Source organism: Schistocerca gregaria, chromosome X (assembly GCF_023897955.1).
Source record: "Schistocerca gregaria isolate iqSchGreg1 chromosome X, iqSchGreg1.2, whole genome shotgun sequence".
Lineage (NCBI taxonomy): Eukaryota > Metazoa > Arthropoda > Insecta > Orthoptera > Acrididae > Schistocerca > Schistocerca gregaria.
This window is the reverse complement of record NC_064931.1, coordinates 695,284,373-695,297,259: the sequence shown is the minus strand read 5'-3', so window position 1 is coordinate 695,297,259 and position 12,887 is coordinate 695,284,373. Positions and strand designations below refer to the sequence as shown.

Here is a 12,887-nt window from a genome sequence, read left to right as displayed (position 1 = left end):
GCGGACGAACCGTGTTAAAAACTCAATCGTGCTCTTTAATTTTTTCCACTACATTATGAACTGTCCGTCCGGTCATTGAAATGATTGTTATTTCTCTGTAGTCTTGGCAATTGTCATACTGTACATTGGTTATAGAATACGAGTCATGTGGTAAGAACACGTTACCGTCGCAAGTCACGTGACGAATAGTGGAAGCAGGAGAGGTACCACAAGATATCTCACGGAAATGAAAAAAAAGAATACAAACGAATGTGAACTATTTTACAACAAAGGAATTCAAGAGTCAAAACTTCCAAAACGGAATGGAACTTCAAAAACGTTAAAAACATATGTTTTGACAGAGCACAGAGAAATTGTGATTGTGAAACTGTTGCGTTCGTTTGTTGCAGCTTATGTGACAAACTATCGATTTCATCATTTCCTTGGGAGTGATCGCATTCAAACTTATGCGATCACCTAAATCGGGCAAGGGGCCATATCTTACTCATTCACCAGGCGTACAAATTACGTGCATCGGTAAGAGATTCCTATCATATGACACACGTACTGTCACTAATGCCGTGTATGACATATCAGACGTGTTTTCCAGTGGAGGATTCGGTTGGTTAGTCGTCTTGTCATCAAAGGTTTGCGATTCCGATTCGAAAGCCATTTCCTCTCGGCCGCTGAAGTTGTGCAGAATTAACTGCGATTATAGGTCCACTACTTACACCTCGTTGTTGCAAACGGACTTTACACCACGACACAGACGGGAATATCTGTTGTATACTGTCGTAGCGGACGTCATATACATCCGCTGAAGCTCGTTGCTGATACTTAACACTTACTGTGTTATTACAGGGACGAGCAGCTGTCCGACTGAACACGATTTTTCTTTCTATTTTGTTCGTTACTGGTCGTTGTATTTGTTCGGGGCGGAAGCTCCATGACGCTTGCTCCATCTCATCGTTGATCCACTATCTCAGTTTTTTTTATTACAGAGGGCAGCTAACCCTCTAACTCTAACCGAACACGCTGAGGTACCTCGCCGGCGAACAGTGAACCAGGACGCCGTTACTCTCTCAGCCCGCTCTATATTGCACTTTTTGTCCTTGGGCCGTTCACTGTTTCTATTTTTTTTCACAGTCCGGTACACCTTCTTCCTGTTTTCATACCTGCTCTGTGTTCAGGTTTTCACAGTCTGCCCACTGGGCCCTCTTACCACAAAATCTGAGGGGGGCGCGATACGGAGTTTCCCTTGTCAGCGCCTCAAATGGATTATGGTGTGATACAATTTATAACTTAATATACTATAATTCATTCAGAAACTCCCAAAATAGGTTTACTGCAAGTACGACTTTAACATGTACTGACGTCCGCTCTAATTTTACTACAGTATATAGTGAGCGAATTACCATATCCCAGGAGTGTGCTATCATACAGCAGGAATTATGCCGAGCGAATGTGGATACAAGTCTGCCACAGTGTGCTAGCATCTAGTGGCACTGGCGTAAACTTCTAGTTGAGTTGCAAGGGCTTGTGCATATCATGAACCTTGCACATTGTTAATCAAATCAGTATGCATTTGGCCTCTAAGGCAATTACGTCACGCGATGCGCAAAAGCTCCTTAAAACGAGCATAACTGAAGGTGCGCTCGCTACCGTGTTGCCAAGTTTCATGTACTCTAAAGGAGCAGTAGCACTGTAGATTTAAGAGCAGTGTCTTTCAGACTGCAGCATCTATGTTACGTTTAACAGCATTCAGAGAAAAATAACCAATAAATCTGCGAGATGTCGATAATTAGGGTGTTCCAAGTGCTCTTGTGCGCTTACACAGCAGCCGCCACTGACCACTATGAAGGTACAGTTACAATGAACACTCATAGACAGCATAGATGTGTTTCAGTCTATGGATACATCTTTCACAAGAAAAACGAACGTTACAGGTGGAATACTATGCATAAAAAATGGAACTAAAAAGTCTGTGGATGCAGAAAGGGAAGAAAAACGAATGGAGCAAGATGAGAGAAGAGGCTGGACCGCACGGAGAGCACACTGGGTAAGCAGATGCAACATCAGTGCACACAGCAGCCACTAGTGGCAGGAAGTGACAAATGTACGGCAGGTGCCGTAAGTGAGTAATTAGAATCATTGCACTAGATGAGTATTTTTATTTTTTGTAGTAGATAATAATAGTGCCATGCCCGCCAGGTTATCCGTACGGTCTAACGGACTGCTTTCTGGACAGGAAGGCGTGCCAGTCCCCTGCACGAATCCGTCTGGCTGATTAGTGTCGAGGTCCGGTGAGCTGGCCAGCCTGTGGATGGTTTTTAAGGCGGTTTTCCATCTGCCTAGGCGAATGCGGGCTGGTTCCCCTTATTCCGCCTCAGTTACACTATGTCGGCGATTGCTGCGCGAACACGTTCTCCACGTACGCGTACACCATAATTACACTACTATAATTACTCTACTACCCAAACATTGGAGTTACACTCGTCTGGTGTGAGACGTTACCGTGAGCATGCGGGGGGGGGGGGGGGGGGGGGGGAAGGTGGTGTCCAGTGGGAGCCGAACCGCACAATCACCCTGTGTTCTGTGTTTGGCGGCGGTGAGGTTAGTGGACTGTTGTAGCCTGTTGTTGGGTTTTGTACCAGTGCGGGCTACGGTGGGGACGAAGCCTCTCTGTCGTATCTAGGTCCCCAGTTCCATACTATACAATACAATAGTGCCATAATTGTATGTGATGAAATTCAGTAAAGCACAGGCTACAGCTGCGTAATATTTTGAACAAGTATTTGTGAAGTCAGGAAAGTAAAATGGATTCATTAATACTGAAAATTGAAGTTGAAGAAGAAAACATGTCAGACAGGGAGGAGTATCAAAATAGGATTTTTTATAATACAGAATTTTCGCTAGCAGGTAATTTTGATTTAATGCATATGATGGCAGCAATCAAAGAACAATTGAAAACTAACGATGAAACAAAGTCACAGTTTAGGAAACAAGGAATGGAAATCAGTGCATAACAAGAAAAACAGCATGAAACACTATTGAAGAGAGTAGACAGTGTAAATGCACAGATGCAGGCAAATAAACAGAAGCAAGAGGAGGTCTCATTGTGGGCAGTATAGGTGGAACAGAAAGCTGACAGCCAATCAGAACAAGTTCTAAAACTAATGGTGGGTTGGTTGGTTTGATGGAGGAGACCACACAGCGAGGTCATCAGTCTCATCGGATTAGGGAAGGACGGGGAAGCAAGTCAGCTGTGCCCTTTTAAAGGAATCATCCCGGCATTTGCCTGGAATGATTTCGGGAAATCACGGAAAACCTCCCGAATGTGAGTCCCGTGCGCTAGCCACTGTGCCACCTCGCTCGGTACTGATGGAGGAAACAGGGATAGAACTAACAGTAAATAATAAATGATGTCTGGAAGAAGATATGGTTGGCAGACATCCGGCAATAACTGCTAAAAATGGCCCTCAGGTGGAATTTATATACAGCTGCAAATTTAACAAGTTACACCCAAAAGGAAAATTGCACCATGTGGCTTTTATTAGGTACTAACTGACAAACACAGCACTGCCCAGATATTATTTTTGCCACGATATACTGTATTTGAAGTGTAAAATCGAAAAAATTCATTTCCATGTATTCGTGAAAGCACCTTTGAAATTCTGAAATGAACTTACAAAGAAATATGCTTAATGTACAGCTGTTGACAGAATTAGTGAACCCCCCTCGCCTACTCGTTATGCTCAACTGCAAAACATTACTGTCTGCTACGGAGCATAACAGGCTAAGAGAGATATTGCTACCAACATACTGTCAATCTCATATGTACCTAGCGTATCTTAAAGCTGAGAGGAAAACTTTAATCTATGAGCATCACAGCCAGTTGCAACAACTCGCTCGCTTCTTTATGCATCAAGTGGACATCGCAAACAAAACAGATTTTCAAACTGCCTTGCATTTTCCTTTCCACGATGTTTTAAGCTATTTGCGACTAACACATTATTTTCTCTATACCGTTTATCATACACTGACGACAAAAAAAAGACAGGCAATACCAATAAGCAGTTGTACGACCTAAACGAAAGTTGTTAGGTGTGTTTCTACATCTACACCCTGAGCGCTTGACAACTGGCCCGATGCCCCACCCTGTGAAGATGCGCTTGTCACGCGGCGGCTGGCGCAGATTTATAAAAAGTTGGAATGCAGCTCCCTGGCTGTTTATACATAGTAAGACGTGCTCTCACGAGATCATCTAATACAAATTCTTTTTCGGTTAGGATCCATTAATTAACTCAGAGTTCAATGGAGGTGATCATTGCATTATTTAAATTCAACCATCAGGAGAATAAACGCTCTTTCGTGGCCTGTGAAAGTATAATTTGTGGCCATGATCTGTTGCTTTTCTGTGCGCGAACTGAGTGTGATCTCGTCGTTCGTAACTTAGTAGAATAAATACTAGGATCGACATTCACTTTTGCATGTGCCAATATTTACCAATTTTTCTATGTTTTTGATGGATGGAACTGAAAATTGCTGGCCATCTACGATAGAACCATACGTAAAGTCTCTATCATTATGAATACTTACAAGCCAAGGGAGACACTGGTAGTCTGGGAGTTGTCAGAATTATCGGAATTCTTGCCAGTATGGCGAAATTAGTTTCTGGCCATCCTCTACCACTACCACTGCGAAACCAGACAATTGACATGCTGACCCCGCGAGGATATGGACATTACAATGGGCATAATAGTAATTAAGTGTGGCTAATGGCCAGGCTTACGTCTTTTCAATAGGCCAGTACTTCGGCGAATAGCGTGTTCCTAACCCACTAGGGAAAGTGGACTTACAGTTTAATGTGGAATCAGAATCACTTTTCGCTCCTGGCGGATCTTTAGGGCACTGACAGGTGAAGGCTACGTTAAAGGCAGACTGAAAATTTTCCGCTGATCGACGGGGATATGATCCTGCAACCTTTCGGTTGCTAGGCTCGCGCTTTGCAAGTTTTCATTTTTATGTTTTGTTTTTATTTTTTGTAAATGACGACCTTCAAGTATGCACGAATTACACTGGGTAAAATGAAATATAGTTCTTAATACTTGAAGAAAAAAAGGACACTTTTTCTGACGAGCAAGAGAGAGGCCAGGAATAGAGAATAAAATAACTGTATTCGCAACAAAACAATTGATGAATTCTAATTAAATAAAGGCAACTTTCTGTCGTTAATAACCGCGAAATAATACGTGCTTCATCTTATAAATAGATAAAAATGAATCTCCTTTCTTTTTTTTTGGAAATTGGTGAAGATAGTGTATCCACTTATTTCATGAGATTAAAATGAAGTTGTCCCCCGTCTATACAAAATATCTCATCTTTAGTATATAATACCAGAGCGCAGAAGCAAGAGAACAGGGAATTTAACGAGAGCAAAGCTTTACAATTCGTTCGAATAATTACTTTTAGTTTTACTATTGAGCAAGCAGTAAAGGAAACAAAAGAAAAATTCCGAGTAGGAATCAAAATCCATGGAGAAGAAATAAAAACTTTAAGGTTCGCCGATGACATTGTAATTCTGTCAGAGACAGCAAAGGACTTGGAAGAGCAGCTGAACGGAATGGGCAGTGTCTTGAAAGGAAGAAATAAGATGAACATCAACAAAAGCAAAACGAGGATAATGGAATGTAGTCGAATTAAATCGGGTGATGTTGAGGGAATTAGATTAGGAAATGAGACGCTTAAAGTAGTAAATGAGTTTTGCCCTTTGGGGAGCAAAATAACTGATGATGGTCGAAGTAGAGAGGATATAAAATATAGTCTGGCAACAGAAAGAAAAATGTTTCTGAAGAAGAGAAATTTATTAACAATGAATATAGATTTAAGTGTTAGGAAGTTTTTTTCTGAAGGTATTAGTCTTGAGTGTAGCCTTCTATAGAACTGGCAATGGCAAGGAAAGCGTTTCTGAAGAAGAGAAATTTGTTAACATCGAGTATAGATTTGTGTCAGGAAGTCGTTTCTGAAAGTATTTGTATGGAGTGTAGCCATGTATGGAAGTGAAACGTGGACGCAAAATAGTTTAGACAAGAAGAGAATAGAAGCTTTCGAAATGTGGTGCTACAGAAGAATGCTGAAGATTAGATGGGTAGTTCATATAACCAGTGAGGAGGTATTGAATAGAATTGGAGAGAAGAGAAATTTGTGGCACAACTTGACCAGAAGAAGGGATCGCTTGGCAGGACATATTCTGAGGCATCAAGGGATCACCAGTTTAGTATTGGAGGGCAGCGTGGAGGGTAAAAATCGTAGAGGGAGACCAAGAGATGAATACACTAAACAGATTCAGAAGGATGTAGGTTGCAGTAGGTAGTGGGAGATAAAGCAGCTTCTACAGGATAGAGTAGCATGGAGAGCTGCATCAAACCAGTCTCTGGACTGAAGACCACAATAACAACAGCAACAGTTTTCCTCGTTTCCCTTCTTCTATTTTTCACATGCAAATATGTAATTTATGCAAAACAGGTATAATAATTTAAGATACTCTTTTGCGACTTTTTCTTTCTCATTGTGTCGATTACCTAGGGGCTGGCGTGGTAGTAAGCACTAGCGGGGATTGAAAGGCTCTGAGCACTATGGGACTCAACTGCTGTGGTCATTAGTCCCCTAGAACTTAGAACTACTTAAACCTAACTAACCTAAGGACATCACACACATCCATGCCCGAGGCAGGATTCGAACCTGCGACCGTAGCAGTCGCACGGTTCCGGACTGCGCGCCTAGAACCGCGAGACCACCGCGGCCGCCTCCTAGCGGGGATTACTCGAGCACTACACACAGCATGTTCTCAAATGTTTCGCTACTGTTTTCACCCTGCACAATTCGAAAACATTCCTCTTCAAAGCAGGACAAGTATAGCATCTCGGTTCTGAATAATATACGAGGCTGTACGTCCGAACATCCACAGAGCTGCTTTTTGTTTAATGACAGGGTATCGCGTGCGGTCAGACCGCATCACTCCGCGAGCATTCACATAACGTGGATTCATCGTACAAATTATGGCTAGTCGTGAGCCCAGACTTACCGCCGAACTGGACGCTGAAGACGGCGAAGCGGCTGATGTTGAAGAGGCCGAGCGTGCAGCCCAGGGTGGCGAACATGCAGCTCAGCCCGTGCGGCCAGCAGCCCTGGCCGCTGCTGCGCCCACCTCTGCCAGACCCCGTCCTACAACATCAACTTCGTATTATTTATCTGCTTCAAAATCTTAACCTCTACTTACAAAAGTTTTCATTTGATAATCAAAAACGAAGAAAAAGACTCATTCTTAACGACAATAGAAGTGGTTAGGACAGCCGCCGATCCGTGAGGGAGAGGTGGGGGCAGGCGGTTATGCTGGTCACGGCCCCCTCCCTCCATAGAAAAATTTAGTAGAATTGTTAAAATTTTCACATACAGCAATTTCCAAATTTTGCACATAGCTTTATGAGAATAAAGAGGCTCGAAAAGTAACTGTCCCGAAAATGGCAAGAAATTGTAGAACTTACAAGTTACGTTTCTCACCGTAAACTTCCGAGCTGCTTGCATGATAGCCAGCTCCCACGGATGAGCTTGTAGAGAAGATGCTAGTCAGGTAAGGACGCACATTCACAAGCGGTCAGTAATACCGGATGATCAAAAAGTCAGCATAAAATTGAAAACTGAATAAATCACGGAATAATGTACATAGAGAGGTACAAATTGACACACATTTTTGGAATGACATGGGGTTTAGAATCAAAAAATACAAAAGTTCAAAAAATGTCCGACAGATGGCGCTTCATCTGATCAGAATAGCAATAATAAGCATAACAAAATAAGACAAAGCAAAGATGATGCTCTTTACAGGAAATGTTCAATATGTCCACAATCATTCCTCAACAATAGCTGTAGTCGAGGAATAATGTTGTGAACAACACTGTAAAGCATGTCCGGAGTTATGGTGAGGCATTGGAGTCGGATGTTGTCTTTCAGCATCTCTAGATATGTCGGTCGATCACGATACACTTGCGACTTCAGGTAACCCCAAAGCCAATAATCGCGCGGACTGAGGTCTGGGGTCCTGGGAGGCCAAGCACGACGAAAGTGGTGGCCGAGCACACGATCATCACCAAACGACGCGCGCAAGAGATCTTCCACGTGTTTAACAATATGAGGTGGTTCTAATAAAACCCCATGTCATTCCATCATGTGTGTCAATTTTTACCTCTCTATTTACATTATTCCGTGGCTTATTAAGTTTTCAAATTTATACTGACCTTTTGATCACCCGGTATATCTGACACGGTTCGTGAATATGTGGGTACGATGGGTAATAGTTTACAAGGAGTGAGGCAATGTGATGTGCTTTCAGTATGAAGACGGCAGGAACTTTCTATCAACTTTCGTGATCGTTTGGTTTGGCCGAAGAATTAGGGAGACGCCATATTAGATATCGTCGCTTTTAGTTGAAGAATGTATGTGATTAGTTTTATATTATAACGTATATCCTATCAATATATGATGTTCCAGTATACCAGCACATTGAGGATCTCACGAAAAGGCGTAGGTATTGGTTCAATATGTCGTAACAAAATGGTGAAAACCGCCATAGTGATGGTTAAGGAATGTTTGTATCTCGTTATTTTGGTATTATAACTTGCGTGTTATGAAAGTACGCCATTTAGAGGCAACAGTGTGTTGAAGATTTATAACGATAATGATGGAATCTGAAGAAATGAATTAAAATTTGTGCCACGGCCGGGGCTCGAACACAAGTCTCCTTGGTGTCAACAAGTCACACATTGTACAGGGATGGTATCAACAAATTGGTCTCCCGTTGGGGGAATGTGTTCATCGACGGGGTGACTATGTTGAGAAATAAATATTTAGAAACAATGAATAAAGATGTTGAATGTTAATAAAGTTTGTTTTATTCGAAAACGTCTCAACCTTTTTGCATAAAAATGTGGAAGCATTACTTTTCAGCACGCCCTTGTATTTGACGGGTTCGAGTACCGGCCCTGGCACAAATTTTAATACATATCTTGAGCCTCCGCAGTTATCGTAGATAAAGATCTATATCTACACCCATACTCCGCAAGCCACCTGACGGTGTGTGGCGGAGGGAAGACGACACGTAAACGTCTCGGGGAAAATTAATTACAAGATCTAGAAGATTTATCAAATACGAGAGCGTGCTGAAGAGTAATGTCTCCAAATATTTATGCAAAAGTGAGAGATTTTTAAATAAAACAAACTTTATTGACATTCACCATCTTTATTCATTGTGTCTAAATATTTATTAACTAACATAGTCACCCCGCCGATGAAAACATTTCTCCCAACGAGAGATCAGTTTGTTGTTACCATCTCTGTACAATGTGTGACTTTGTTGACAGAGCCACCATCTCATCTGCTTGCACCGCTTCATCATTACCAAAGTGAAGCCCTGGAAGGCGTTCTTTAAGTTTTGGAAACATGAAAATCGGATGGAGCCAAGTCTGAACTATACGGAGGATGATCGATGACAGTGGAGCCGAGGCGCCGGATTGTTGCGTATGTCAGAGCACTCTTATGTGGTCTGGCATTGTCACGCTGAAAGTGAGGGTGCTCCATGTGTGAACGAACTCTTCTGCGGTTAGAAACTCGATTGCAGCACGCTGTTTCTCATGCACCAACATACTTACGTTACACATCACCATGTTACACGCTGCAATTCGGAGCCCTCTGGCACTAGAGGGTCGCAATTTGCCGAATAATATGTGTGACATTTAATACCTCAACCCATATTGAGAACAGAATAAAAAAATCGGAATCAGCACTTTTCAAGCCACCGTCGTCCATGTCGTTCTTGGTACGAGTTGTTACACTACTGGCCATGAAAACTGCTACAACAAGAAGAAATGCTGATGATAAACGGGTATTCATTGGACAAATATATTATACTAAAACTGATATGTGATTACATTTTCACGCAATTTGGGTGCATCGATCCTGAGAAATCAGTACCAAGAACAACCACCTGTGGCCGTAATAACGGCCTTGATACGCCTGGGCATTGAGTCAAACAGAACTTGGATGGCGTGTACAGGTACAGCTGTCCATGCAGCTTCAACACGATACCACAGTTCATCAAGAGTAGTGACTGGCTCATTGTGACGAGCCAGTTGCTCGGCCACCATTGACCAGACGTTTTCAGTTGGTGAGAGATCTGGAGAATGTGCTGGCCAGGGCAGCAGTCGAACATTTTCTGTATCCAGAAAGGCCCGTACAGGATCAGAAACATGCGGCCGTGCATTATCCTGCTGAAATGTAGGGTTTCGCAGGGATCGAATGAAGGGTAGAGGCACGGGGCGTAACACATCTGAAATGTAACGCCCACTGTTCAAAGTACCGTCAATGCGAACAAGAGGTGACCGAGACGTGTAACAAATGCCACCCCATACCATGAAGCCGGGTCATATGCCAGTATGGTGATGACGAATACACGCTTCCAATGTGCCTTCACCGCGATGTCGTCAAACACGGATGCGACCATCATGATGCTGTAAACAGAACCTGGATTCAACCGAAAAAATGACGTTTCGCCATTCGTGCACCCAGGTTCGTCGTTGAGTACACCATCGCAGGCGCTCCTGTCTGTGATGCAGCGTCAAGGGTAACCGCAGCCATGGTCTCAGAGCTGATAGTCCATGCTGCTGCAAACGTCGTCGAACTGTTCCTGCAGATGGTTGTTGTCTTGCAAACGTCCCCATCTGTTGGATCGAGACGTGGGTGCACGATCCGTTACAGCAATGCGGATAAGATGCCTGTCATCTCGACTGCTAGTGATACGAGGCCGCTGGGATCCAGCACGGCGTTCCGTATTACCCTCCTGAACCCACCGATTCCATATTTTGCAAACAGTCATTAAATCTCGACCAACGCGAGCAGCAATGTCGCAATACGATAAACCGCAACAACGTTTCACCAGGCAACGACGGTCAACTGCTGTTTGTGTGTGAGAAATCGGTTGGAAACTTTCCTCCTGTCGGCACGTTGTAGGTACCTTGTGTGAATGCTCTGAAAAGATAATCATATGCATATCACAGCGTCTTTTCCTGACGGTTAAATTTCGCGTCTGTAGTATGTCATCTTCGTGCTGTAGCAATTTTAATGGCCAGTAGTGTGTAATTAAATGTCAGGTAATGATATATCGATGGTCCACGCCTTCAGGATATCTAAGATGAAGGACACGATTAGGAGTTCAGCACGGTGTAGTGGATAGAGGTTTCGAGCTACGAAATCTAAAACAGCAGGGTCACATGCTGTTGTTTAAAAATATTTTTATGGCTTTCGCGTTTACAAAAGATTCTGGACTTTCTTGTTAATTTAACAGAAGTATGTTCTGTAATATGCAATGTTACGTATCTATAATACTGCCCTCTCTCAGGAATGGGTTGTTTGTTATTGTCAATAATTTACAAACTGCAAATCAAACACACATATGCAAGTAACAATTCAAAACACACTGATTAGTTGGCAAAAGAAATATCATTCATAATAGAAAGCATGCAGTAAACTGACACATTCGGAAAATAATTAAACGGTAACTTGGTATCAACTGTCTACAAAGTACAACAGAAAACTTAACAAGTTAGTTACTTTAAGGGACGTTTTTCCAAACACACCGAGGTAGGTGGCGCAGTGGTTAGCACACTGGACTCGCATTCGGGAGGACGACGGTTCAATCCCGTCTCCGGTCATCCTGATTTAGGTTTTCCGTGATTTCCCTAAATCGTTTCAGGCAAATGCCGGGATGGTTCCTTTGAAAGGGCAAGGCCGATTTCCTTCCCAATCCTTCCCTAAACCGAGCTTGCGCTCCGTCTCTAATGACCTCGTTGTCGACGGGACGTTAAACACTAACCACCACCAAAACACATTTTTTCCAAACAAGAACGTATTCACAATTCAAGGAAATTTGCAGGAGAATTGTATTCTGGTGTTGGTACAGGAATGTTCCTGCTGGAAATTTTTCACCTTGTTTCAGTTACATTGAACTGCAAAGGAGGACGTTTATTTTTCTAGCAGTGAATTCTAATTTTGTGCACAAATTAGAACATACTTCACACCTTATCGTTAAGTACTTCTAGTAATATATGTTAAATAACGAGCATGAAGTTAGCAGGTTCTCACATTCGAAGAAACAAAATTACAATGAATGTCTCAATTAGCCAACTGAACACATGAAGTATGTGACTTATATACGTTATGTGGTCAAGATGGACGTTTACAAATTGGTAGTTACATCAATGCATTCAGCCCTGCAGCCAGGCGACTAGTGCGAGTTTTGGTGTTCTCGTAAAGATAAGTCATTTTAGATTATAACAACATTTAGTTTAGTACTGATTACGTGGTAAATAGGTGTATTAGTGTGCTTTTTAAGCGCAATATTAAAGTTTCATTTTTCTTTACCTAATATAGCAGAAAACGCGAAAAGATCGTACAGTCGGGTTATAGTCATATTTTCTGTTTACGTTTTACCGCAGCAAATCTATAGAATTTTGATGAATTGTTCTTTTTTCTCCCCAGCAATTTAACTGTAGCGTACCTCTTCATTATTTGACTCACATTTCCGGAAAGTAGCGAAAGTTTAAGTAGTTGTTCAGAAACTTTGCACTGTTGTCTTTGTTTACATACAGTTGCTTATAGACCAAATTTGTGGATCATATTTTCGTATTTATTTGTAATGTAACTGACTTATTCTTAATAAACTATTACTTGACTTGCCGTAGAATTGTTAGGTCGCGGCTTTGGTATGGCGTGTGCAGTAGATTTTCCATGTGGGTGATTGTAGTGGCGCGGGAGCAGGGCAAGTAAGTGAGACTCATCTGTGGTTTTGTAGGATATGT

The 12,887-nt window shown here is 42.3% G+C and overlaps 1 protein-coding gene across 1 annotated transcript in view; it reads right to left on the bottom strand.

Moving 5' to 3' along the window:
* Nucleotides 1-12,887, bottom strand: part of LOC126298483 (sodium-dependent transporter bedraggled) — a 673,679-nt gene that overhangs the window by 73,307 nt on the left and 587,485 nt on the right. Inside the window, exon 9 of the mRNA XM_049989817.1 lies at nt 7,064-7,203. Within this exon, the coding sequence (XP_049845774.1) occupies nt 7,064-7,203 (140 nt within the window). The remainder of the gene's footprint in view (nt 1-7,063; nt 7,204-12,887) is intronic.